We start from the raw sequence: 23,634 nt of genomic DNA on the forward strand, positions 1-23,634 counted from the left end.
GCTTGACGAAGGCTGTTGATTATTGCAAGCTAGGCACTGTTATCTTCTCATCCACTGATGGTAACAGTATCAGCCTAAATGTAGAAAAGTGTAATGCAGTAACATTTAACAAAAAAGCTGCTCTACCACATATGCTATAAATGGCACTCCTCTTCAGAGAGACATGGTGTTGAGAGACCTTGGCATTTTATGTGGACATCTTTCTCTTTCTTTATTCAATCATCATGTTTCTCATAATTGGGGAAAAACCTCTATCTGGCCTAGTTAACTTCCAGTGGAATAACCTCTGTGTGGTCTAGTTAACTTCCAGTGGAATATTTTAAAATCCAAAGACAACATTATACTGCTGTGCTCTTCCTGTATTAGACCCATCAACAAATACTGGTCCCTTGTTGAAGATGTGATGTAGAAGAAAGAGATTACTGAGAACATATGATGTTCTTCGTGTTTTCACTGTTGCAGTCATCACATTTGGGTTATCTGCCTGCAGGTAGCCCTCAGTCAGCCTGAATACCAGAATCTTGGATTTCTGCATTGGATGCTGTTGCTTCTTCCATGACGTCAGGTCATCAAGGGTATAAAACATGCAGCCAACGCCATTATATCAGCTTTTCTTGCCGTGCAGTGTCCGAAGCAGAAGCAGTTCGCAAGTGCCGGTTGGCCACCTCCTGAAATTTTCATTTTTCGAGTTTCAGACCTGAAGTCTTCTAAAAGATAAGTACCCCGTTGGGGATATTTTTTTCGTGCTCTAACCGATGTCAGAAAAAATTAATAGTCTTGCCAGTGGAAAGCAAATACCTCACAGAGATTTTCATTCTTACTGCATCACCTGTTTAGGCCCAGACCATGACGTTCCTGTCTGTCAGACCATGACGTTCCTGTCTGTCAGACCATGATGTTCCTGTCTGTCAGTTTGTGCCTTGTTCAATGCCCAAACTATTCGTTGTCAGGCTATTTTTGTCGCCAAATTCTTTTGCTCTCGATCTCCGTGTTCCAAAATGGCTTCAATAAGCCATCCGACTACCGATCTTCCAAAAAAAGTAAGGATAGAGACAGACCACATAGGTCCAAAACTGCTGACGATGCTTCTGTTAAGCCAGTCGCCAGTCCGCCGGTATTCAGTGAGGCACTTTCACAGCCCCTGATACCCACTTCTGCAGATTTGCAGGCCTCTGAGACCCATTTGGAGTCCAGTATGCCACGAGATACTTCTTCGACTATGGAACCTGTGGATGTCTCTACCTTGGATGGGTTCAGAGCTGCTGTGCAGGCACCGGCTTCTGAGGGATTCCTCAGGCCTTCTGATTTTCATATTAAACCGACTTTGTTTCAAACCAAAAATACTAAATTTCTCAGACCTGGAGTTCACACTACGCCTAGGAAACTGATGACCAAAGCGCATTCTCAGGCCCACATGCCACAGAAACAAATGCTTAGAATGGCTGAAGACCTTATTACTTTAATTAGTGAAAGTCAGCCTTCCCCCTCAAAAAGATCAAGAACTGATTTTCCTTCTGATTCTTCAGATCATGAGTCTGTTAATTCTGGCCCTTCTGATTACCAGGACATACCCTTATCTACCTATGAGGATTCTGATGCAGGGAATTCCATTCCCTCTGCTTCCCCACCAGAAGATTTTTGTTTTGGTGAAACCCTGCATACCCTTAGAGAGCATTTCTGATTGGAGAGCCAGGACTACTCTCAGTCCAAAAAGAGACTCAGGGAATTTTTAAACTTGCCTCAGCACAGGCCTCTAGCTATCCCTCCTGTTCTGGAAATTGTAGATGATGTCTTCTTGGAATCCAGCCTTACCCCTGATACTTTGCCTCCAGCTCCCAGGAAACCGAACAGGTACTACAGAGTACCGGGCTCTCACAAATTCCTCTTTAAGAATCCTGCTGCGGATCCAGAGACCATTTCCCAGGGACCTAAAGACATTAAAGCTACAACAGCCAAAAATCCTACCCCTTCAGGCAGGGATTCTAGGGCTTTAAACAGATGGGGTAAGAAGGTATACACCTCTGCTACTCACACCATCAGGGCTTTAAATTGTCAGTTTTATATGTTAAAATATCAGCAACATATTATGGAACTAATTAAACAGAAAATTATGTTGATCCCTGATTGTTCAGAACATAAGGATTTACAAGAGCTAATGCATTCTGCTAACCAAGCTGGAAACCATATATTGCAGTGTGGTTTTGATGCCTTAGAAGCATCTTGCAGGACTGCTGTCACTGGGTCTGATCTTAGAAGGAATGATTGGCTTAAGGAACAAATCTTGCCAGACCATGTCAAAGCAAAATTACTAGATGCACCATTAAACCAAGAACGTCTATTTGGCAATAAAGCAGAAGTCGTCCTCAAAAGGATGTAGGAAAAAGCTAAATCTATGCAAACTATCCTGCAGATACAGCCACCTAGATTCAGTAGGCATTGGCCTTCAAAAATTGGTCTTTTCCAGGCCCTCCCAGACCTTCTCAGTCCAAACCCCGGGGCAGCAGACCACCAAGACTACAGTCTCAGGGTATGCACAGATCTAAACAATGGAGTGCTCCCACCTTTAAAACAGGGAGTAGTAAGCCACCATCCTATGGTAAAATCTCACAGTGATTGCTATTCAACTTGTCCCAGCAGAGCAATGGGGACAAGGTTTTTATTCCAGACTGTTTCTGGTGCCCAGAAAAGAAAACTCTTGGCGCCCTATCCTAGATCTGTCTATTCTTAACACCTTTTTGGTGGTTCCAAAATTCAAAATGCTTACTCCAACAGCTTCCTCCTATGCTAGCTAAGGACTCCTGGCTAGCCACCCTAGACTTAAAAGAAGCTTATCTGCACATCCCCATAAGGGAATCTTGCAGGAAATATCTACATTTCAGAGCAGGCTCTATGTACTATAAGTTCTCTGCACTTCCCTTTGGCTTATCTACTGTGCCCAGGATATTCACAAAATGCCTAGCTCCAGCCATTGCATATTGCAGGCAGAGAATAATTCAAATTTACCCATACCTGGACGACTGCCTAATTCAGGCAGGCAGACAGGAATTGCTACTGCAGCACCTGTCATTTGTAAAGAAGCTTCTAACTTCACTGGGGTACACCATCAAAAGAAATCACATCTGGTACCCAGCCAACAGATTGTATTCCTGGGAGCAAGTTTGAACACAACTTCCCAGATGCTTTGTGCTCTGTGTCTCTTAGTAAGACAGAAGGCTGTTAGTGGTGTGTAGTCTGCACAACAATGCATCAGTAAATTGTTAAATGTATCACTGTACCCTGTAGATGAAATTAAATATGAACTTGGGCTAGCCTGTTTAGGATCTAAAGTGGTTTTCAGTTGTATTTTTTTGCTAAAAAATCTAATTCAGGGTGTTCTTTATAAACACATGGAAGATACAAATGCACAAAGTGAAATGGTGGGACAGATGGCAACAATTGCGCTGCATTGCATGCTGTCAAGACCTGTATCAGCAGTGGTCATCATGGAGACTAAATATATTTTCTGAACAGACAAGTCAGCATCACTTGAGCAGGGCTGCATCTAACAGTGTTCTGTCTGGCAGGGCAGGTTTGGCATGTTACTTCATAGCTGACTGGCTAGCATACAGACTTTGGGGTACAGATATTGGTCTCAGCACAGACCACTTCTGTACTGTGTTTCTCTAGGTTCTATGCTGCAACGTGGCTGCAGAAGAGTCGCATAGTGCAAATCACCTGTAGGGGACTGCACTAAAATGTGATGGAACATTTTTACACACTGACCTGAATAGGTAAACGGTTTATATATGAAAAGTTCCACCTCTGACCTTTAAGACTCAAAACTTCAAATGGGGAACATGGTATGGTTTGGGTCTAGAATTTTGGGTGGTAAAGGCATTTCCTACTGATTCCCTTTTGCCAGGTATACCTGTTGATAATGTTTCAGTAATGCTTTCTTGGAAGCTGTTGTCTGCAATTGGTTTTACTGCATTAATCTTTATTGCAGTTTTCCAAATTCACTGCCCTGATAACTGTGTTGTTTTGATTATTGGAGTAAATACATTTGATAAGTTAAATTACATGCCTTTATGAAAGGCAGCTTTACTACAACAAAGCAGCAGTTAAAGATCCAGCTTGTGTATTGTTTATGCTGCTACTTTTGTATTCAATAGACATTACCAGTTATATTAGTGCCTATATTTTGCTGGTTTGACTTTGAGAGACTGTTGTCTCTTCCTAGCTGTTTAAAACTTGTGGGTAATTTTTTTCTGCTTCAATTTGGTGGCAAGAGTCAGTTTTAAAGAAGGATTCTTTGGCATGTGAACTTTTCTGGGTACTAGTGACTGTGTGGCTCAGATCTTTGTATTCAGAGCCTTAGCACTTTAAAAGTAATTTGACTTTCCAGAATATTTTTGTGCCCTGCCTTGTTTGCCTAACAGATTGTGGATCAATGTGTGACTCTATTAACTTTAATCTTTAGAGCTGGATGTGGCAGAGTTAAAGATGTTAAGATTTGCACTGGGTGTGACGAGGGTGGACAGGATCAGGAATAAGTATATTAGAGGGTCAGCTCAGGTTGGAAGGTTTGGAGACAAAGCCAGAGAAGCAAGATTATGTTGGTTTGGACATGTGCTGAGGAGGGAAGCTGAGTATATTGGGAAAAAGATGCTAAGGATGAAGCTACCAGGTAACAGGAAAAGAGGAAGGCCTAAGATAAGGTTTATGGATGTGGTGAGAGAGGACATGCAGGTGATTGGTGTGACAGAACAAGATGCAGAGGACAGGAAGAAATGGAAACAGATGATCTGCTGTGGTGACCCCTAACGGGAACAGCCGAAAAAAGGTGAACTTTAATCTTTAGTAATTTTATTTAATTTAGTTAGTAATATGTGTTACTGTCATAACATTTTTGATGTATTATTCCTAGACCCTTTCAAGCCTTTGATACGGTATCTCACTAAAATGTCTGATCTTGGTCTTTCCAATCCAGTACTCAAATCATTCTCAAGCTGTGTTATATACTGATGACACTGCTATCATCTGCACCAGTGACAATCTGTCACACCTCCTCACTATAACTCAAAACTTATTCATCTCTATTGAAAAGGGGGTTGGATTCCAAAATGGTGGTCATTTAAGTAGCACCCTCTCCACAAAGCTCTTACACAAATTTTGTGAAATACTGCAATAGCCAGCAAATCGGGATATACGAGCCGTCTACAGAAGAGTAGAACCTGCACTGATTCTGACTTCACCGTATTTACCTCTAAAATCCTCAAATCTGACAGATAATTATAGATTTACTCTCTAACAACTAACAGAACGAGCCTCCATGTGTATGACAGAGGCCTGAAAGCTTCAGCACCTTAGCAACAGACAGCGACCACAAGGGGAGAAATTAAGCAAAACCGAAGTGTGAAAATGCCTAAGCAAACAGAAGGCATGGATACTCATACCTCTAAAACAAAATTATCGGCAATAGTATCTCCAGAGAAAGAAGTTATATCAACAAGACAGAAAACAGATAAAGTGCAACAAGAACAGGTAAAACACAGAGCAAAGCAAAAGGCCAAGAACACCATACACATGGAGGATCTGAAAAGCGCCCTTCTACCTTTACAATCTGCTGTCCAAGGCTTCTCGGAACAACTAAACACCTTTGAAGGTACAATTAATAAAATAGCTGAGCGAATGGACCTAGTAGAGGGAAGATCTAAATCTAATGAGATGAAAATTGCACATTTAAAGACAGAGCTGAAAATCAAAAAGACGAGGCTTTAACCAACATGCAGATGAAAATTCTGGCTCTAGAAGCAAGGAGTAGACGGAACAATCTTATTATTAGAGGCTTGCCAGAAAAATATGAGCAAAATCAGCTGTTCCCAACTCTTAAACAAATCTTTGGCTCTCTGCTACAACCAAGAGACCCTCCGACTGAGTGCATAATTGAAAGGGCACACCGAGCAATTCAAAAAAATCAAGGCACCACAACCCCAAGATCCGTCTATGTAAAGCTCCTCAATTATCAAGACATGCAAGCTATCCTTTCTGCATACAAAAAACAAAAACACTATTCATGGAACTCTTACACAATTTCTATTTCCCAAGATCTCCCCCAAGAAATTAAGGAAAAGTGCCGCAAATTTTCTCCATATTGCACAGACCTTGTTTAAACACAAGATGAAGTTTCAGATGCGTTTTCCTAATAGTCTGTCTTTTTACCACAGTGAAACTAAATTTTCTATGACTTCGCCCAAGGAAGCTAATCCTATCTTTCTGAAGTGCTTTGGAAAAGCACCGGAATCATGAGATCAATGTATACAACAAATCTCCTCACCAGAGTTAGTTTTGGCTCTCCCGGTCACAAAAATTTGACCTTAACTCAGCCTCGTTTCATCCTTAATAAAGTAAGTGATATTTTAATATAAAGAAATAATCTGTGATGAAATCCAGCTCTCAGGAACGAATATACCAAAGTGAAGTACACAGGAGAACTCATGAATGGTGACATTGCTTGACCCTAACAGACAACAATAAATAGAAAAAAATAAAAGAAACTTCCTGCCGGCTTCGCTCACTCATCGAACATCGGAGGTGTTCTCTCTACAATAATTGTCTGTTTTAACAAACATGGTCCTCCCTAACTACAGAATAACGCAATCACAAAAGAAGAACTATTCACTGAGTAATCCCTCAGAAATCCAAAGGGGAGGAATACTTTTGGTCTACGAGTCTGTTCTACTTATGAACACACGAACCCTGCACTTCCTTAAGTTAAATTTACTCATTTAACTCATCCCTCCACTAAAGTTCACATTTGGTGATGTTATCATTGTAAACTTAGAGACATAGGCATAGTGACTTACTTGGCAGTTCAATGCAGTTTTGCTATATGCCTTCTTAAGTGTTATATGCCTTTATTTTTACCCAAGTCAGTCGACTCGACTGAAGTCTGCCCAACAAGTAAAAAGATGGAGAACCAAGGCACTTCTGACGGATGACCCTCAGCTAATAAACTTATTTAGGTAATATTTGATTCATTGGCTTGATTACTACGATCTAATTTGGTGGGGAAAGCATGACTTGGAAAACTAACTTTATTATTTTATGTGATGGAGGGGTATGAGATCCGGATACATCCTTACAAGAAAACACACTATAGTTACAGTTATCTAGTGTGCTCTGCAGTTATTTAATTAGATCATCTCTGCCTCTGCACTACAAATTAGTTTCTCTTAGCTCCTCCTCAGTTTCTATTAGACATTGTGGTGATAATTTTAAAAATATGAAATGTTTCACAGTAAAGGTGGAACTCTGAAATTTTGACTTTTAAACTTGATCACATATGTAAAAGTCTCTTACATTGTTCTGCATTTTTGTATCCTTGTTTTGAAATATTTAAATTTTCCAGAGATAACCTGAATATGTATCACAGATTTCTGTAGAAGCTCGATAGTCATTATTTTTTGTGCTGTTTAGCCTTTTTGACTACATCTTTTATGCAGCTACTTAAATGCACCTGCTTGCATGTTTTAGGCAGTAGCACAAGATCAGATGCGCACTGACGGTACCTGCTGTATATTGACTTCTTAAACAATAACCCATATGCTACAATAAAATCTACATATCTTCATACAGACTAAGAATGAGAATCTGAAGACGGTTATGATCCCTTGATGACTGTAGCCTGGAAAACTGCTAGTCACAGACCCTGGTAACTATAGAGCATTTGGTCTCAGCCTCAATCAAAGCTATGCAACGTTTTTATCTCATAACTCATTAATCTGGTCATTAAAATCACTTAATAATGGTCCATCATGTCTCTGTCATAGTCCGGAAAACTGCTTCTGGCTCATCTAATGTCCAAATATGTAAAAAGTCATAGTTTTCAGGACAGACTGTCTGTCCCCTCTCTACACTTAGTCTATTATAGCTACTTCCATGGAGAGCTGTACCTCGCCTTTTGTACTCTGAGTGGGGGCTAGAGACATGATCTAAGAAAGATAAGCTATATTGGGAACTCGTGTGTATAAATACTGCCTGTTTTTTGTGTCAACCTCGTCAGCATAACCAGTCTTAATCGATGTGAATGTTAGGTTGGATGAAACTTTACTGTTAACTGATATATGTTTAAGAACAAGGTGGGATAGCTACCTAAATCCATCTGTTCTGCGTAATATTTCGCTTAGCTGCTGCACACATCTTTATGCTTCATTCATACATAATGGATGCTACTTTTCCTTCCTGTTTTGTAATGAGACTCCGTTCTCATGTATCATCCAATTATATAAAATGCTTAATTACTACATTTAGATTGATACTTAGACAAAAGCATATACTCCATAACTGGCAATACCTCTAGTTAAGAGCTGGTTGTATATGCTAAGAAGGGTACCTGATGACATTTAGAATTGTATCAATGATGTACATAATATGTAAATATAGTTATCCTAATTTTGTTAACTACCTAATTGTTTCAATGACATGTTCTCTTCTTTCTCTTTCCGTTTTCTCTCTCTTAAAGTTAGGGGTTAAGTGGGTAGGCACAGGAATAGGTTTGAGAGAGTTTAGTGCTGCATTTTCATTAGATAATACAGATATACCTAACTTGAGAATAGCTCTTGAGACACTTAATAGTTCTCTGCTCCTTGTTCATCTCTTAATCATCATCATCTTAATCAATGGCCCTCATAAATATGGATAAGATATGGAAAATAATTTCCTGGAATGTCAGAGGGCACCAGGACAAAAGCAAAAGAAATCTTCTTATGCACCTTCTATTAAAATCAGAAGCAGATCTCTCTTATATCCAAGAATCACATATGATAGAAGAGGAATGGGTAAATGAGAAGAATAGGAAATGGATAAAAGACATTATTTCAGCAGGAAACAGCAGTAATTCTAAAGTGGTAGCAATCATTACTAAAAACTTATTTCAACCTTCTATTATAGACAAGGGTATGGACCAGGAGGGTAGATGGTGTTATTTCATGTGCCTAACCCCACTGCTCACTAAACCAGTATTGTTCTTAAACCTTTATGGACCATGCTCAGGACAACAGGAATTCATTTTGAAAGTCTATAACATCTTACTTAATTTCCCAAATCACTGGGGGATTGGAATACAGCAATTGACCCTAGCATTGACTGCTCTAACAAATCTAAATCATATAATACCCAAGCTTCCCTTGCCTTGATGGATCTAATATCGGACTTTGGACTGGTTGACCCAATATCCTTTGGAGACGACATTTGGGACAACAATAACTACACATACTTCTGTAGATGCCATAATTCTTGGTCGCACATAGATTTCTTCCTAATGTCAGAAATAGTAACAAATTGGCAAATAAAGTATGTAGCTGAACCAAGGTTTTTCTCAGATCACTCAAATATTGCTTTAATGATAAACTTTACACAAAACTCATCTTTAAGGCATAAAGGTGCTAACTGGTCCCTTAATAACAATGTTTTACATAACCCAACAGTCAATGTTTTACATAACCCAACAGTTATGGATAAGATAGCCACAACACTAAAGGATTACAGCAGTGACCCTCGAAACTCCGATATCCCATATGATGTACAATGGGTGGCGGGTAAAGCTGCTGTTAGGAATATTTATTCAAAAATCCACATAAAAAAAAGAGGAAAGAAAAAGAAAACTGCTTAATGTCAGAGATTAGAGAATTAGATGATAAGCTTCAAATGAACCATACTTTAGCAATGGAAAATGATATGATAGATAAGCGAAGAGAATTATTTGACCTACACCAATCCAGCTACTCCCTACAAGAACTAAGGTTTATTACAAAATACTCTTAATGGTTATAATCTCCCTCCAAAGCACTAGCTAGGCTAATTGACAATAAACAGGAATCAACCAAGATAGTCCTGATATATCACCAAGGCACACTCTATAAATCAGATTCCCAAATTATTCACTTATTCCATCAAGTACATTCAGGGATTTATGCTAGTAACAATCATCAGATCCCAATCTGAGAGATAAAAGACTATCTCAACAACATAATTTTCCCAAAGCTGAATGAAGAACAGAAAGGAATCTTATCTGCCCCACTGAATCAACAAGAAATTGTAAATGCCATTGGGAACTTTAAGTTAGGGAAAGCTCCAGGTCTAGACGGATACTCTCCAGATTTCTATAAAACCTGTAAAGATATCCTAGCTCCCATTCTACTTAAGCTCTTTAACTATATATCTATCAACAGCATATCAGACCTTCACATCAACCACTCAAAGACCATTCTAATTCCCAAAAATAACCTAGATAAATCAAACCTTAACTACAGGCAAATCTCCCTAATGAATGTTGACATCAAAATTTTATCATCTCTATTAGCTGAAAGGCTTGAAAAAGTAATCCCTTCTTTTATATCTAAAGAACAAGCAGATTTCATGTCCAACAGACACACCTGGGATAATACTCTTAATTGTGGAAACCATGATCAACCTTACCAAGAAAGATAAAAATCCAAGATATGCAATGATACTGGATGCGTGTAAGGCATTTGATAAGGTCAAATGGAACTTTCTCTTTACAGTACTATCTTATTTTGATATACCCCACAAGTTCATCAATATTATCAAAATTCTATACAGTAGCTCATATATATCAATAAGAAAGTCTCACAACTGATAAAAATCTCAAATGGCACCAGACAAAGGGTGCCCCCTATTTCCTCTTCTTTTTAATTTTTACCTGGAACCTTTCTTCTTATCTTTATTGCAAAAAACACACCATTCAATTCCAGAAATACTACGTACCTAGATAAGCTTGACTGCATTTGCAGACGACCTCAATATATATTTTGAATATCCCTAATCAGATACCAAGAAGTTAATCACTACCTTAAAAACATTTGCACATATCTCGGACTATACAATTAACCAAAACAAATCCTATATTTTCCTGATCAAGCCTACATCTCGTAGAGAAAACCTCTTTCCAGATTCTCCCTTTCATATGGTATATTCCTTCAAATATCTAGGGATTTCTTATGATCACTCTTCTTCTTTTACATTATATTTTAATTTAACTAAGATATGGTTGATACTTTCCCATGACATATCCAGATGGCAACAGATGAAATTGCCTATGCTATCTAAAATGTCTAGCATTAAAATGAACATCCGCCCAAAGCTTCTCTATCACTTTCATGCATCTCTCTCTCTTCCATCCCTAACGCATTCTTCACTAAAATTCACAAAGCCTTTGCGAAGTTCATCTGGCACCCAAAATCAGTAAGAGTGTCATATCAAAGACTTACATTTCCAAAAGTTAGGGGAGGCCTAGGTATGCCAGATTTCAACTTTATTACAGAATTCTGCATGCCAATAGACTAATTATAATTGCTAACTACCATCCAAACAACTTGGTATGGACTCCCCTTTGGGTAAAAATGTGGTATAATCATGCTCTAAACAATGATTTTAACCCGAAAGCTCTCCCCTTCTTAGGCCCTTTAATTCTTAAATTAAAGCTGCATCATATCTTAAAGGATAAAATCAAATCTTTTCAAGAACTATTTAAATCCCTGAAACTAGAAAAATCTCTCTTCTTATTCCAATCCACCATCTAAACCCTAATCTCAAATTGAATCTGGATGACTACCCTCTAATCAAAGATTACACACTGTGGGATATTCATAAACATAGAGACTCATCGCTCACAGAAGTACGTGATATTTTAAATGTATCCAAGACATATACACCATTATCCTGTGACAAATAAGGGAAATTACTGCATCACTTCCTCAAGATCTCAATATTTTTGAATCTGACCTCAACCAGGTTTCTAAATTCTTGGAAACTCTAGCTAATAAAAAAGTGTATGCTGTCTCTCGCTTATAAACACAATCCTATATCAAGATAAATTGGTATACGTGGACTAATGGAGTCATCAGGGGTTGAACCTATTAGAAAAACAAAAGGTATCAGCCATTAAATCCACCCTACTTTTCTCCCCATTTAAAAGACTTACTTATACATAATTTATGATTACCAATAACCTATACTTCACTCCTGATCATTTAAATAAATTTAACCCGAATGTTTCTACTGCATGCCCCTGTTGCACCTACCCCCATGCCGACATCCTACATATAATTTGGTTTTGTAGATATTCCCATAGGGATCTATATTAGAAGACTGAAGACGCATTCTTTCGAATGCATCTTGGTCGAGCTGAAAATGCAAAATATCAAAGCGGCTGTTAAGCGAATTATTTCCCTGGGAAAGAATTTGCTTGGCCGCTTCAGTACTTTGCTGTTTTTGGCACTGTAGTGTGGTCTCAGAGTTGGTATATTTAAGTAGGGGGGTGGGGGGCAAAGCCCCCCCACTTAACGTACTGTTTGAAATTCAGTTTTATTTATTTTTATTTTGTTGTTGGAACAGCAATTTTTTTTCCCTTGGAAATAAATCACTGTTCTAACACTTCGATATTGTAAGGTTTCACTTACAAAGGGTCAATCAATCACCGTTCGCTTTTTTTAAGCATTCAGTGATTTAATATAGACCCTCCCATAGCATTTGGTGTTCTCTCAAGGTGAGAATTGACGAGATGGGGTACCACAAATCAACCCTCTCGTGGGAGATGGCATTACATATCACTAATATTAAAACATCAAAATTAAGATCTCATATCTTAATAACGCTTTATTAGTCAAATTCTACATTACCAAACATTGGCTAGATCATACTAAGATGTCCTGGAGTGGGTTCAGGAACATGGTTGTTAAATACTTTACTTCACATAAACTTTTAATAACAAACCCCCATAAACGTATTTATTTCCAGAAATTCTGGAATACCTTATTTGAGCATCTATCTGACAACTAAAGTACTCAAGAACAGAGGTGGTTCATAACTACTAAAGGCCCTTCCTCTATATACTTCTTTAATTCTCTTCTTCCCCTTTCTTTCCTTGCCCTGCTTGTTTTTGGGCTCTGATAAGTGTTAAGCTCTCTCCTCTATTTGATCTTCATGTTCCAAATCAAGGGTAATACATTGTGTTCAGTTGCAATACTAACCTGCTTTCATATATGTTTCTCACTAAGTTTATTCTAGAGGTCATTATCCCTAAGCAGCATTATTGTACATACTGTATATAATTAGTTATTGTATGTTATCTTCTTTATTACTGCTCATTGTTAATCTGCAATTGTTTGTGATATATATGTGATGTAAACTCAATAAAATTTCTATTTGAAAAAAAAAAGGGGGGGGGGGGTTAACTGACAGTCAACTTGTATTCAATACCAAAAAAACTAAACTTCATTTATTTCTCCCAATATCTGTCACATTTTAAAACTTAATTCACTATCTCATCCCTTGACAACACTTTAATAAATGTAGAAAAATATACCAAGCTCCTGGGCATTATCATCAATGATCAATTAAAATTCAATCTACATGTCCAAAATTTCATAAAAATACCCATCAAAAAGTAGTCTTACTCTATAGAAACAAAACAATTCCTCACCAAGGACTCCAGACTCACCCTTGCCTATGCCTATCTTCTTCCCAGTCTACTTTGTGCCTCTCCAATCCTAACCAACCTACAATCTTCTCTAAAGTCTAAACTTGAACTCTCTTACAATAAAGTCACTAGGTTTGCAGCAAACCAACCTTACAATTCACACCATTGCCTTGCTCTCATATCCCTAAACTGGCTTGAGTTGAACTACCACAGCAGCTCCTCCTAGCTCAACTGCTCCTTACTCACTGCATTATTAACAAACCTATCTCCTGCCTCACCATCTCATCCTTCATCTCCTTCTATATACCCAGTCCCTCTCTCCAGAGCTCTGACCAGTTTCTCTTGGAAATCTACAAGCCCAAAAGAATAATTGGCGAACACCTATACAGCTAATCTGTTGCCTTGACCTGGAACAAACTTCCACTGTCCATCTGAACTATATCCAATACCCTCAACTTCAAAAAGGTATTAAAAAAGACTCTATTGAACTCATGGCTCTGTTCCTGCCAAAACCCAACATAACTGGCTTTCTTTTCCTCTTTTTATCTACTTCTTCAGTTCTTCATCTCTTTACTCAGTAGTAGTGTATTTCATGTCATCTTTATTGCAGGGCCTGTAGATTATCATATTATTTACTGTATATTGACATTTTTTATGTAACTAAACCCACTACTGTACTTAATTGCATGCAGATTGATTAATTCTGTATTGTATTTTGAGATTTTTTTTTCTATCTGTAGTTACTCCTGTATTTAGTGTCTGTCATGTACTTGAAGTTTTCTATACTTTGCATTACTTGTGCTTTAATAATTGTTCTGTATGGAGCTTTTTTTCATGGGCCTCCGCTGAAAAAGGGCACATGTTCAGTCGGACATACCTGGTTAACAAATGTCAAAATAAAAGAAATAGAATTATTCATTTATTGGTTGTTTTACATTATTGTGCTCTGGCTTTGTTTTGTAAAGTTCTTAAAAGTTAAGAACTTAAGATTGAAAAATAACAGTTGAGGTGACTGTTAGCAATGGAGTATCTAAATTTGAATAATAATAAACTAGATATGGTGATTAGCTTGTTGCATAGTACACAAATGTTCCAAATTATTCAGTTTGCAGTATGAATTTCATGACGGTTGAATTACAGTTTGTCTCAGTGTTACTTCCTAAACCTATAACATGACAAAGCCATTACACTACTCACTGCATAAGTGTCTAGCTTAAATTCGATAATTAATTCTGAGCTTTTCTTGCCAATTTCCCCAGCATGAGTCTCTGTATCTTCCCAGGATGCCACTGAAAATAAGGACTTCCCCTTTCGAAATTCCTAGTCAAAATGTAAACAAATATCGCTAGTGTCCTAATGTGTCTGTGTAGTTATTTAAATTGATATTGGAATAGTATTTGTTTCATCTGGATATTGAAATTTATTTATCACTACTGTGTGCTTCTTACATGTGGTGTTAGACTTCAATAAACATGTTGCAAAACTCAGGAATTTGGAAAACAGTGATATCTAATTGCTTTCAGATGTTCTGTACTGTTCACTTTATTTTTCTTTCCTATTCATTATTAAGAGTTTGGCATCAGAAGTGAACTGTGTTCTGTACGATGTGCTACATTTTTAGTCATATTTTTATTTTAAATTATTAAATTTTTAATTTTAAGGCATCAACATTTTTATATAACATTATTTATTAGTAACTAGTTAACTCTCTCTCTCTCTCTCTCTCTCTCTATATATATATATATATATATCAGCATCTTAGCAGTCTTTATTTAAGTTTGTTAGGTGGGTAGGTCATCCGGTCCTGAGATCCTTGTCAGTCACAACCTGGGCCATAAACATTTACAAACGTGAAGACATTAACACATGCAAAAGTCAACTGACAAAGGGTGAAATGTATCCATTAAAGTTTCATACATAGTGAATTTGCGCACAGTAATTGTACACACAAGTCAGCTGAATATAACAAAGGTTGAACTACAAAAAAGTTTTATGCAAAACTAAATTTGAAATTTAAAAAGTTTTACAGCAGCCGTGCACAGCTGAATATTAAATAATAAAGCAAAAGGATAGTGGTAAACACTTTTGTTCCAAACATAACCAATTAATTAACATATAAAATAATGCTTTAACCCTGTATATAACAAAGGTAGAAGTATAAAGTTTAAGCTAGATAGTAAGCTATATTTTAGCTGTTTTTTCCTAACTTTGGTGCAGAGTATCAGTTAAAAGGGTATAATCTTTTTGGCTTTAGGCTAGGCTTGCACTCCAGACATCATTGAAGAGACTGACCACGTTCCTGGTTGCCCCCAGGCAGTGTGTGATTAAGTGACTTGCTTAAGGTCACACAGTAGGCAAATGAGATTTGAGGGAAATGAACCGTGTACCACAGGAGCTACAGCTCATAGCCTTAACCTTCTGTGCCAACTATAGGACAACTCCTTGTTCACCATGATGGCCTTCAAAGGGTATTTCACTTTATGGTCATGAAGAGACTGAATCATATTGGCATTCTGGCTATCCCAGAGACGGATCTTTTTGAGCAGACTTACTCCACTACCAAGGCAGTTATGAGTGGGGTTCCATTGTGCTTTATTCTTGGTCTGTTTCTTTTTACACTTACCTACATTTGGACATACAAGAAATAAGAACATGCTTTATGCACATGACACGCTGCTTTGGTTTTCTCAGAAAATAGTGAAATTAACTGTAACACTAGTCTTTCTCTGGTTTGCAGTTGGCTACGAGAATTAGAGTAAATCATGAATAAAATTAGTTATGTTGTTTGGAACACACGCAAACTGAAAACCATCATCTGTTCTTTGACTAGACAAGTAGAAAGTGGTACAAACCTTAAAGTACACAAGAGTCTAGCTAGAGCATGCTGCTACTCTCACCTTGGCCAAAAATATACAAAATTTAGCAAATAAAGTTAATGTTATCTGTTCATATTGTACAGATTTTATAGCCTTCTAAACAAAGTGGCCATAGAGACGTATTCTTGACCAGTTTTATCAGCCATGTCTGCTAACAGTTAAACAGTTACATAGGTTCTTAGGTTAATACTAGACTGTTGATCTGGTGGACCATTTATAGTCTAGCCACAAGATCCCATAAAATCTGTAGGTTTAGTACTGGTTTCTCTAAATGTCAGCACTGTTGTGCTTGCTGATGCAGATTGTCTGCACATATGTGTTCTGCCCAGAAGTGAAAGTATTTTGCAAACAAGTTAGAGCAAGTACCTGTCCTATCAACTTTTATAAAAAAAAAATAAAACTTTTGCTTACTGCTAAATCTGCCTGCAAATGCAAAGAAGCTGCGACATAAATCTTTTGTGGTCACTGTGGATGAATAAGTACAGACTTAGTGGCATTAGCTTATAATTATAAACTTAAAGCAACCTAATAATTTATTGTTACATTTTTTTATTAATTCATTGTTTTTTTGTTTTTTTTTTCATTTTTACTGTAGCTCTAACAAGGTGGTGTTTGAGAGAAAGGGACCCTGGTGGTGTTGACACTCCTGTGAAATATTTATTTATTTGTATTTGTTAGTTTCAGTTTTATTGGTTTTGTAGAATACATTGCAATAAAGCTTTGTAATAAAAGTTGTACTGTGCTGATTTATGTCTGTGGACGCTCCGTGTTTATTGCTAGACTGCAGAACTCTACACATTTTCTGTCATTGGTGCGTGTAATTTTAGCAGTGCTTCAATCACCCACAGCAAGTGGAAGTCAGCAACTTAATAACATACTATCACCTCTATGAAAATCTCAAATTATATTTCAAGGAAGGCAGGGATGGTGACTTCAGATTAGTGTGAAGTTAAATGTATTATTTAAAAGAATGTAAAGCTTATGAGGTACTGTGTAACTCGCATACAAAGTAGTTTCTGCAATGATGTTTGCCTGAATTTTACTTGGAAAATGGTCAACTAAGTTAAGCAAGAGCAAAGCATAGTGGCAAAAATGAACATCCTTTCACACAGCCCTCTTAGATTTTGCCATGCTTGTTAATGCTATTAGAGTTAAGTGAGAGGCTTTGGCTTAGTTGAATCAGGTTTGTATTTAGGCATGCTTAGTAAATCTATCAATCTTATTTTAACACAATGTTGGATACCTGCAGAATATCTGTTATGTACCCTGAATTACTAGATAACCATTATCCCAATCAGAAAATTATATGGGAGAGTATTTTTCTGTTATCATGCAGCTTCCAACTCTCAGCTATGATGCCTTACTTAGGATGAAGTTTGACAGTTTAGATATAGCTCTAAAATATTGCATGCTTGCCTCTGCAAACCTGTAAAACTCATAATAATCCATCCACGTTTTCCTCATTTTTTGCATGGTGTTAGAATGTCACTTCCACTGTTGCCATCTCGAGTCAATTCTACTCTCCTACCTTCCTTGACAGTCATACCTGACTGTTGTAGGTCTTCTCTCACACAGTCTATACATCTGTTTGCTGGATGCCTTCATTTCCTCTTGCTTTCTTCCCTTTTATCACACATTTTCTTTACCAGATTGTCTTCTACATTCCTGCACATGTTCCTGAATCATCATAGTCTAGTTTCTTTGACCTTGTCTGCATCTGAAGATACTTGGGCTTCTGTTCTGATGTTCTTTCTTTGTCCCACAGTCTGCATCCTACCAGGTGTCTCAAACACTTCATCTCCATCACCTCTAGCTTTCTCAAATGCTCTGTTTTCACCACCCAGATTTCTGTACCATACAGTAGTACTGGTTGCATCACTGTTTTGAACACCTTACTTTTCAGCTTCTTTAGAATTTTTCTGTCATCTTCCATCTTACTTTCTACTACTCTGATTTTATCAGTCACCTTCTCCAGAACTTTCATGTTGTGTGGAAGGGGTTTAATACCTTTATGTTGTCCACAGTAGTTCTTGTGCCCAAGCACTCTGTACCAGTTGGCTGCAGCCCCTCTAATTCTAGCTTTGATTTCCTCATTCAGATTTTCCTTCTGTTCAGCCACCCTTCCCAGATACTTGAAGCTCTTAACCTGTTCCACTGTTTTCCGTCTATCTCAATTCTCAGCTTCTTCTGATTTTCTCCATTTGCTGTTATTACAACCAGGGTTGCCAGGCATCCATATTTGTGTGGGACTGTCCAGAGTTAGCAAACCAATCCCGAGTCCCGCATTGCCTGTAACAAATCCTAGTTGAAGTTAGCAAATCCACTGTTCCACATTGAATAGAAGTGGCTCTGCTTTGCAATTTTTGATTGGTTGGCATACAAAACATTTGCAAAGCAGAGCCACTTCTATTCATTATTCTGCTGTTCCATATTGAATAGAAGTGGCTCCACTTTTAGATTTTTGATTGGCTGGTTTACCGGTATACAAGCCAATCAAAAATTGCAAAGTGGAGCCACGTCTATTCAATGTGGAACAGCCAAACAGACTTTTTTTTTTGGTCGCTGAGTTATGGTGGCTGTCCCAGCCTACAGTTTTGGAAACCTGGCAACCCTGATTACAACCATCTTATTTAAATTCAGTTTCATCCTGTGTGCCTCTAGCCTTGCATTCCATTTCCCTTCATTTTCTGAAGTTCTTTTCAGACCCTGCATGCATTTAGTGCTACGCCATCTGCATACTGCAACTTTGTTGATCTGTCCTCTTTGTTGATGTATTCCATCACTGTTATGAATTGTAGCGGGCTTAGAGTTGAGCCGTGATGCACACCCACTCCTACTTTGAACCCCTTGTGAGTCTGAACACTGTTCTTACTGTTGTAATTTGGTCCTTGTACATAATCTGCACTAATTCTATCAATACTTCTGGGATTTTGAACCATCAAAGGACTGTCCAAATATGCTTTCTTAGTCTAGGAATGCCCAGTTGGACTCTTTCTTTATCTCTAGTTTCTTCTGAACAGTCTGCATCACTGCATACATTGAGTCAGTTGTGCTGCATCCTGATCTGAATCTAAACTGCTCATCTTCCATCTTACTTTCTACTACTCTGATTTTATCAGTCACCTTATCCAGAACTTTCATGTTGTGTGAAAGGGGTTTAATACCTTTATGTTGTCCACAGTAGTTCTTGTACACTGGTATTGGTATGCTTATTCTCCAGTCATCTGGGATACACCTTTGTCTCAATGCTGCTATGACTACCCTCTAGAGTAATTTTTTCACCCTAACTCACATAATATCTTGATTGTATCTGCTGTCACATGATCTGGGCATGTTGCTTTCCCTGGCTTCATCTTTCTTAGTGCTGTTCTTACTTCTTTTGGGCTCCTTTTCCTTTTTTATTGTAGGCTGTAACTGAGGCAGTGTAGCTTCTATGAGGTTTTTGTCATTCAAAAGTTGCTGAAAGTACTCCTTCCATCTGCCTTTGATTTACTGTGGACTGTTGAGCGAATTGTTGCTTTAATCCCATATGCAGGGTGTCTGTTGACTATCTTCTTTAGCACTGTCTTTGCTTTGCAACCAAATAGTTTCTTTATATCATCTGCTTAGTCCCTTTCCATAACTGATAGGGTGCATCTGATGCCTTGTTCTCTGTTATTGCAACTGCTCTCTCAGCCTTTTTGTTAGCCAACCTGTATTCCTTCTTAGCCTGGTCCATCTTTTCTGTCTCCCACTTCTTTCATTCCTTTCTTGTGATGACTTCCTGAACTTCTGCTTTTCACAACCAACTTTCCTTATGTACCTTATTTCCATACCCCACTCAGATGCTTATCTGTTCTGTAGTCCTCACACACTTTGTTTTGAGGTTCTGCTGCTTTTCTTCACCTCCACCTATTTCCTCTTCTTCCTGAGGTGCTAGAGCCGTAATTATTTCTTTGAACTCTTGTGCTCTGTCTTCAACTTGCATTTCTTTAGCTTAGTCTCTGTTGACCCTAAGAGCCTTCGCTGACCAGTGCTTGCAGCTGTTCGTGGCAACCATTGGTTTATGCTGCAGGTTGACTGTTTCACTGGAGATGGATGAATTTGCAGTATCTGATTCTGTCCTAGTGACCTTTCCTTATAAAGAGGATGTTTGCATGTTAGTAGTTCTTGTACATGATCTTGTGACTGTCTGTCTTGCTGAACCATGGGTTGGCCTTCCTCAGGCCACTTTTGCCAGACATAAAAGTCTAGAATGGATTCTTCTTTATTCCTGTTTCCCCACCCATGTAGTCCCAGACAGTCCTCATATCCTTTTCTGTCTATCCCAATATGTGCATTCAGGTTCCAGTTATCAACACCAACTCATTGTCTGCTTTATCTAGCAGGTCTTGCAAATGATGCCTGAATGCATGCTTTTTCTCACTATTACAATGCTTCTGTGGGGGCATAGGCTGAGATTTTGAATAGTGCCCGATCCTTACACCGGAGTCTAATTGCCATGAGTCTGTCTCTAATTCTGATGACATCCCTTACTGTCGTCTGAAGCCTTTCCCTCACCACATTTCCCACACCATTCCTAGTCTGTCCTAATCCTGAATAGTAGACTGTGGATCCCAGGCTGAATGGTTTTGATATACTACGCTTCCATCTTGTCTTCTGTATACAGAACATTTCCAACATCCTCCTTACAATTATGTCATCCACTTCCAAGCTGCATCCTGTCAGTGAACCTATATTGAGTGTAACAATCCTTACTTAATGTTTTACTTAGCAGAGTTATCCCATGTAACCCAAACTGGGCAACTGGACAATGTCTGGTTAGTAGCTTATTGACCTGGGGCTGCTGGACTTTATGGCAGGCAGACCTTTAAAACTGATGCTAGGAAATGCAGAAGTTTTTACTAAGAATTTTGTGCAATCTGATGAATAGTGTTTTGTAATAAGGATTCCTTCTGCAAACCTTAAAAATGCTGATACTGTGGTACACAGATGTTTTAACTGAGAACTTATCGGATGAATAGTGCTGTAGAAGTAAGTATATTTTATTGTATTTTTTCAGGATGGTTTGGTGGGAGTTAAGGCACTGATAATGAAGAAAAAACTTTCAGCTGCTGATTTCTACAATGGATACCTCCACCAATATGTTTCATTTAAATCATCAGACAATGCTGCATGGCAGTTTCAAACACCTAAACTTGAAGTCAAAGAAAAGACATCAGTACAAAAGAAGGAGATTGGTGTATAGCTTTTATAACTGTAATGTACTCATAAAAGACTGCACTAAAATGTATGTGCAACTCTCTTGTAACTAAATGTTTGCTTTATATAAATTATATTAAAATTATTTTTGATAACACAAGTGTACGATCTTCATTATGTGAAAGAGACTGTGCTGATTAGCACATTTTCCAGTATTATTATTATGTTTATTACAGACTGGTAACTGAGTAGTCCTTCCCTAGATATTTAAGTTTGTTTTAGAGAAAAGACCTGAAAGTGCATTTAATCATTTCCACTATGTATGTTTAGTTATCTCAGCGCCAGAAGACTAGGTGATGGCGATAAATATTTAGTACGACTAATGTACTAATGAAATAATTAAAAAAAATAAAAAAAAAAAACGTTTTAAAAAAATCCCCAAAGTGAATGTAACATCCCACATCTGTCATTCGTACATAGTTGGCAATGGCTTAGTAATCTGTGATCTGTTACCATGGAAGGTAGGCACTGACATCAGTTACTTAGATGAAACTGCATGATTCCCAGTGATCATCTCAAGATTTTGTGGGCAGATGTTTTGATCTCTAGGGTCTACTTTTTCTCTCAGCTTTTTAGTAGAAAATACTGGCAGAATGCCATATAAGCTTTTGGGTAGTGTAACAGGATATACAGCCCCCAGCAACAGTTATGTATTTTTTTTTAATACTTTGCAGCAATATGGAGAGGAGTAGAATATGTACAAATGCTGCTTCTGGCACAAGGGCATATTATATTTACAGTAAAACGTCACAGATGTCCTCAATGAGACTGTGATTATTTTGGGGGAAGGGGGGCAGTTTATCTGAGGGCAGTCAGTCAACATCCTGACTTGTCAGGAGCCATGTGTGTATAAACATTTGTAAGACAATTTGCAGTATGTAACTATGGCCATTATTTCTGTCATTTGATCACATCCAGACTTCAAAAACATACATATTCACAAAGGTTTTTTTTTTTTTTTTGAGGAATGAAAAGTCAGGTTCCATATGAAGCAAATTTATTGAGGGTGGTGCTACATTCCTGATTGGCCTGTCTGTGGCAGTATATGTAAGAGCGAGAGACAGCACATGGAAATGCATTACTGTGGTCAGTGTTTCTTCCACTTTGTGATATTGAATTATCGTAAGTGATTCCCAATCAGAAACTGTCCTGTTTTTGAGAGCTGGGTGATGGGGAGGGGACTGATTATTGATCTGATGTGCAAGTGGCACTGTGTATGTGTTCATGCTTGTACATTTGTGTGTAACATGGCTGAAATACAAGTGTAGCCAGAAGTTCTTTCTCTCGATTAAAGTCACATATCAGAGGTGCATCAAGACAGAAAATAATAATTGGGAGGGGTAGCTGTATGTTAAAGCAGTTTGTGTGTATTATTCCACAAAACTCTATATAGAGAACAGAGTAAAGTAAAACACAACATACTCCAGCACCCAAGCTGTAGAGACATGCAAATTGAATTCCCTACACTAGCAGTCAGGAACGATACTGATTTCACTTGCAAAGTGTCCTCAGTGTTATAACTTTACTGCTTTCAAATCTGCTTCCATTATCAAACCAGACTTGAACCTTAAAGAGCAAGAAGAGGAATTCCTTTAATCAATGAAATAAAACAGAAATAGCAGAAAACATTTTGAACAAGAAAAAATATTTAGTCATTAAAAATGCACACTATTGGAACTGCAAAACCATCCCTGCCTAGAAGAAAAGGCCAAGTTATATAACCTACTATGGGATGAACTAAACTAAAATAAAGCATGTGACACAAATCATTGTACCATAATGTCAGTAAATGAGTTAACATAGTTAGTGGATACATATGCTCCCTTACCTAAATTCAGATTCTCCTATTCATTTAACATTTGTTTACTGGGACAAAGTCCATTTTCAGCTGAGACCTGGGGAGAAATGCTCCATATGCATATCTTTGGAATTTGGGAGGAAACCTACTCGAATGCAGGGAGAACATGCAGACTCGCACAGAAGGCACCACAGCTGAGAATCGAACCAGAGAACCTCTTGCTGTGAGGCGACAACTCT

General features: G+C 38.0%; 1 protein-coding gene across 5 annotated transcripts in view; it reads left to right on the plus strand.

Moving 5' to 3' along the window:
• MTFMT (mitochondrial methionyl-tRNA formyltransferase) overlaps positions 1 to 21,692 on the plus strand; it is a 585,047-nt gene extending 563,355 nt beyond the window's left edge. For 4 of the 5 annotated variants that reach the window (XM_044078670.1, XM_044078669.1, XM_044078668.1 and 1 more), the window contains exon 9: positions 21,398 to 21,692. In XM_044078670.1, the coding sequence (XP_043934605.1) occupies positions 21,398 to 21,583 (186 nt within the window). In that variant the 3' untranslated portion in view covers positions 21,584 to 21,692. Of the gene's footprint in view, positions 1 to 16,951; positions 17,005 to 21,397 lie in introns of those variants that run through there. The other variant, XM_044078671.1, reaches the window with a different exon arrangement.
• The last annotated feature ends 1,942 nt before the right edge of the window (positions 21,693 to 23,634 follow it).

This window comes from Protopterus annectens, chromosome 7.part1 (genome assembly GCF_019279795.1).
Source record: "Protopterus annectens isolate FY-2018-M chromosome 7.part1, PAN1.0, whole genome shotgun sequence".
In the NCBI taxonomy this organism is placed as follows: domain Eukaryota; kingdom Metazoa; phylum Chordata; order Ceratodontiformes; family Protopteridae; genus Protopterus; species Protopterus annectens.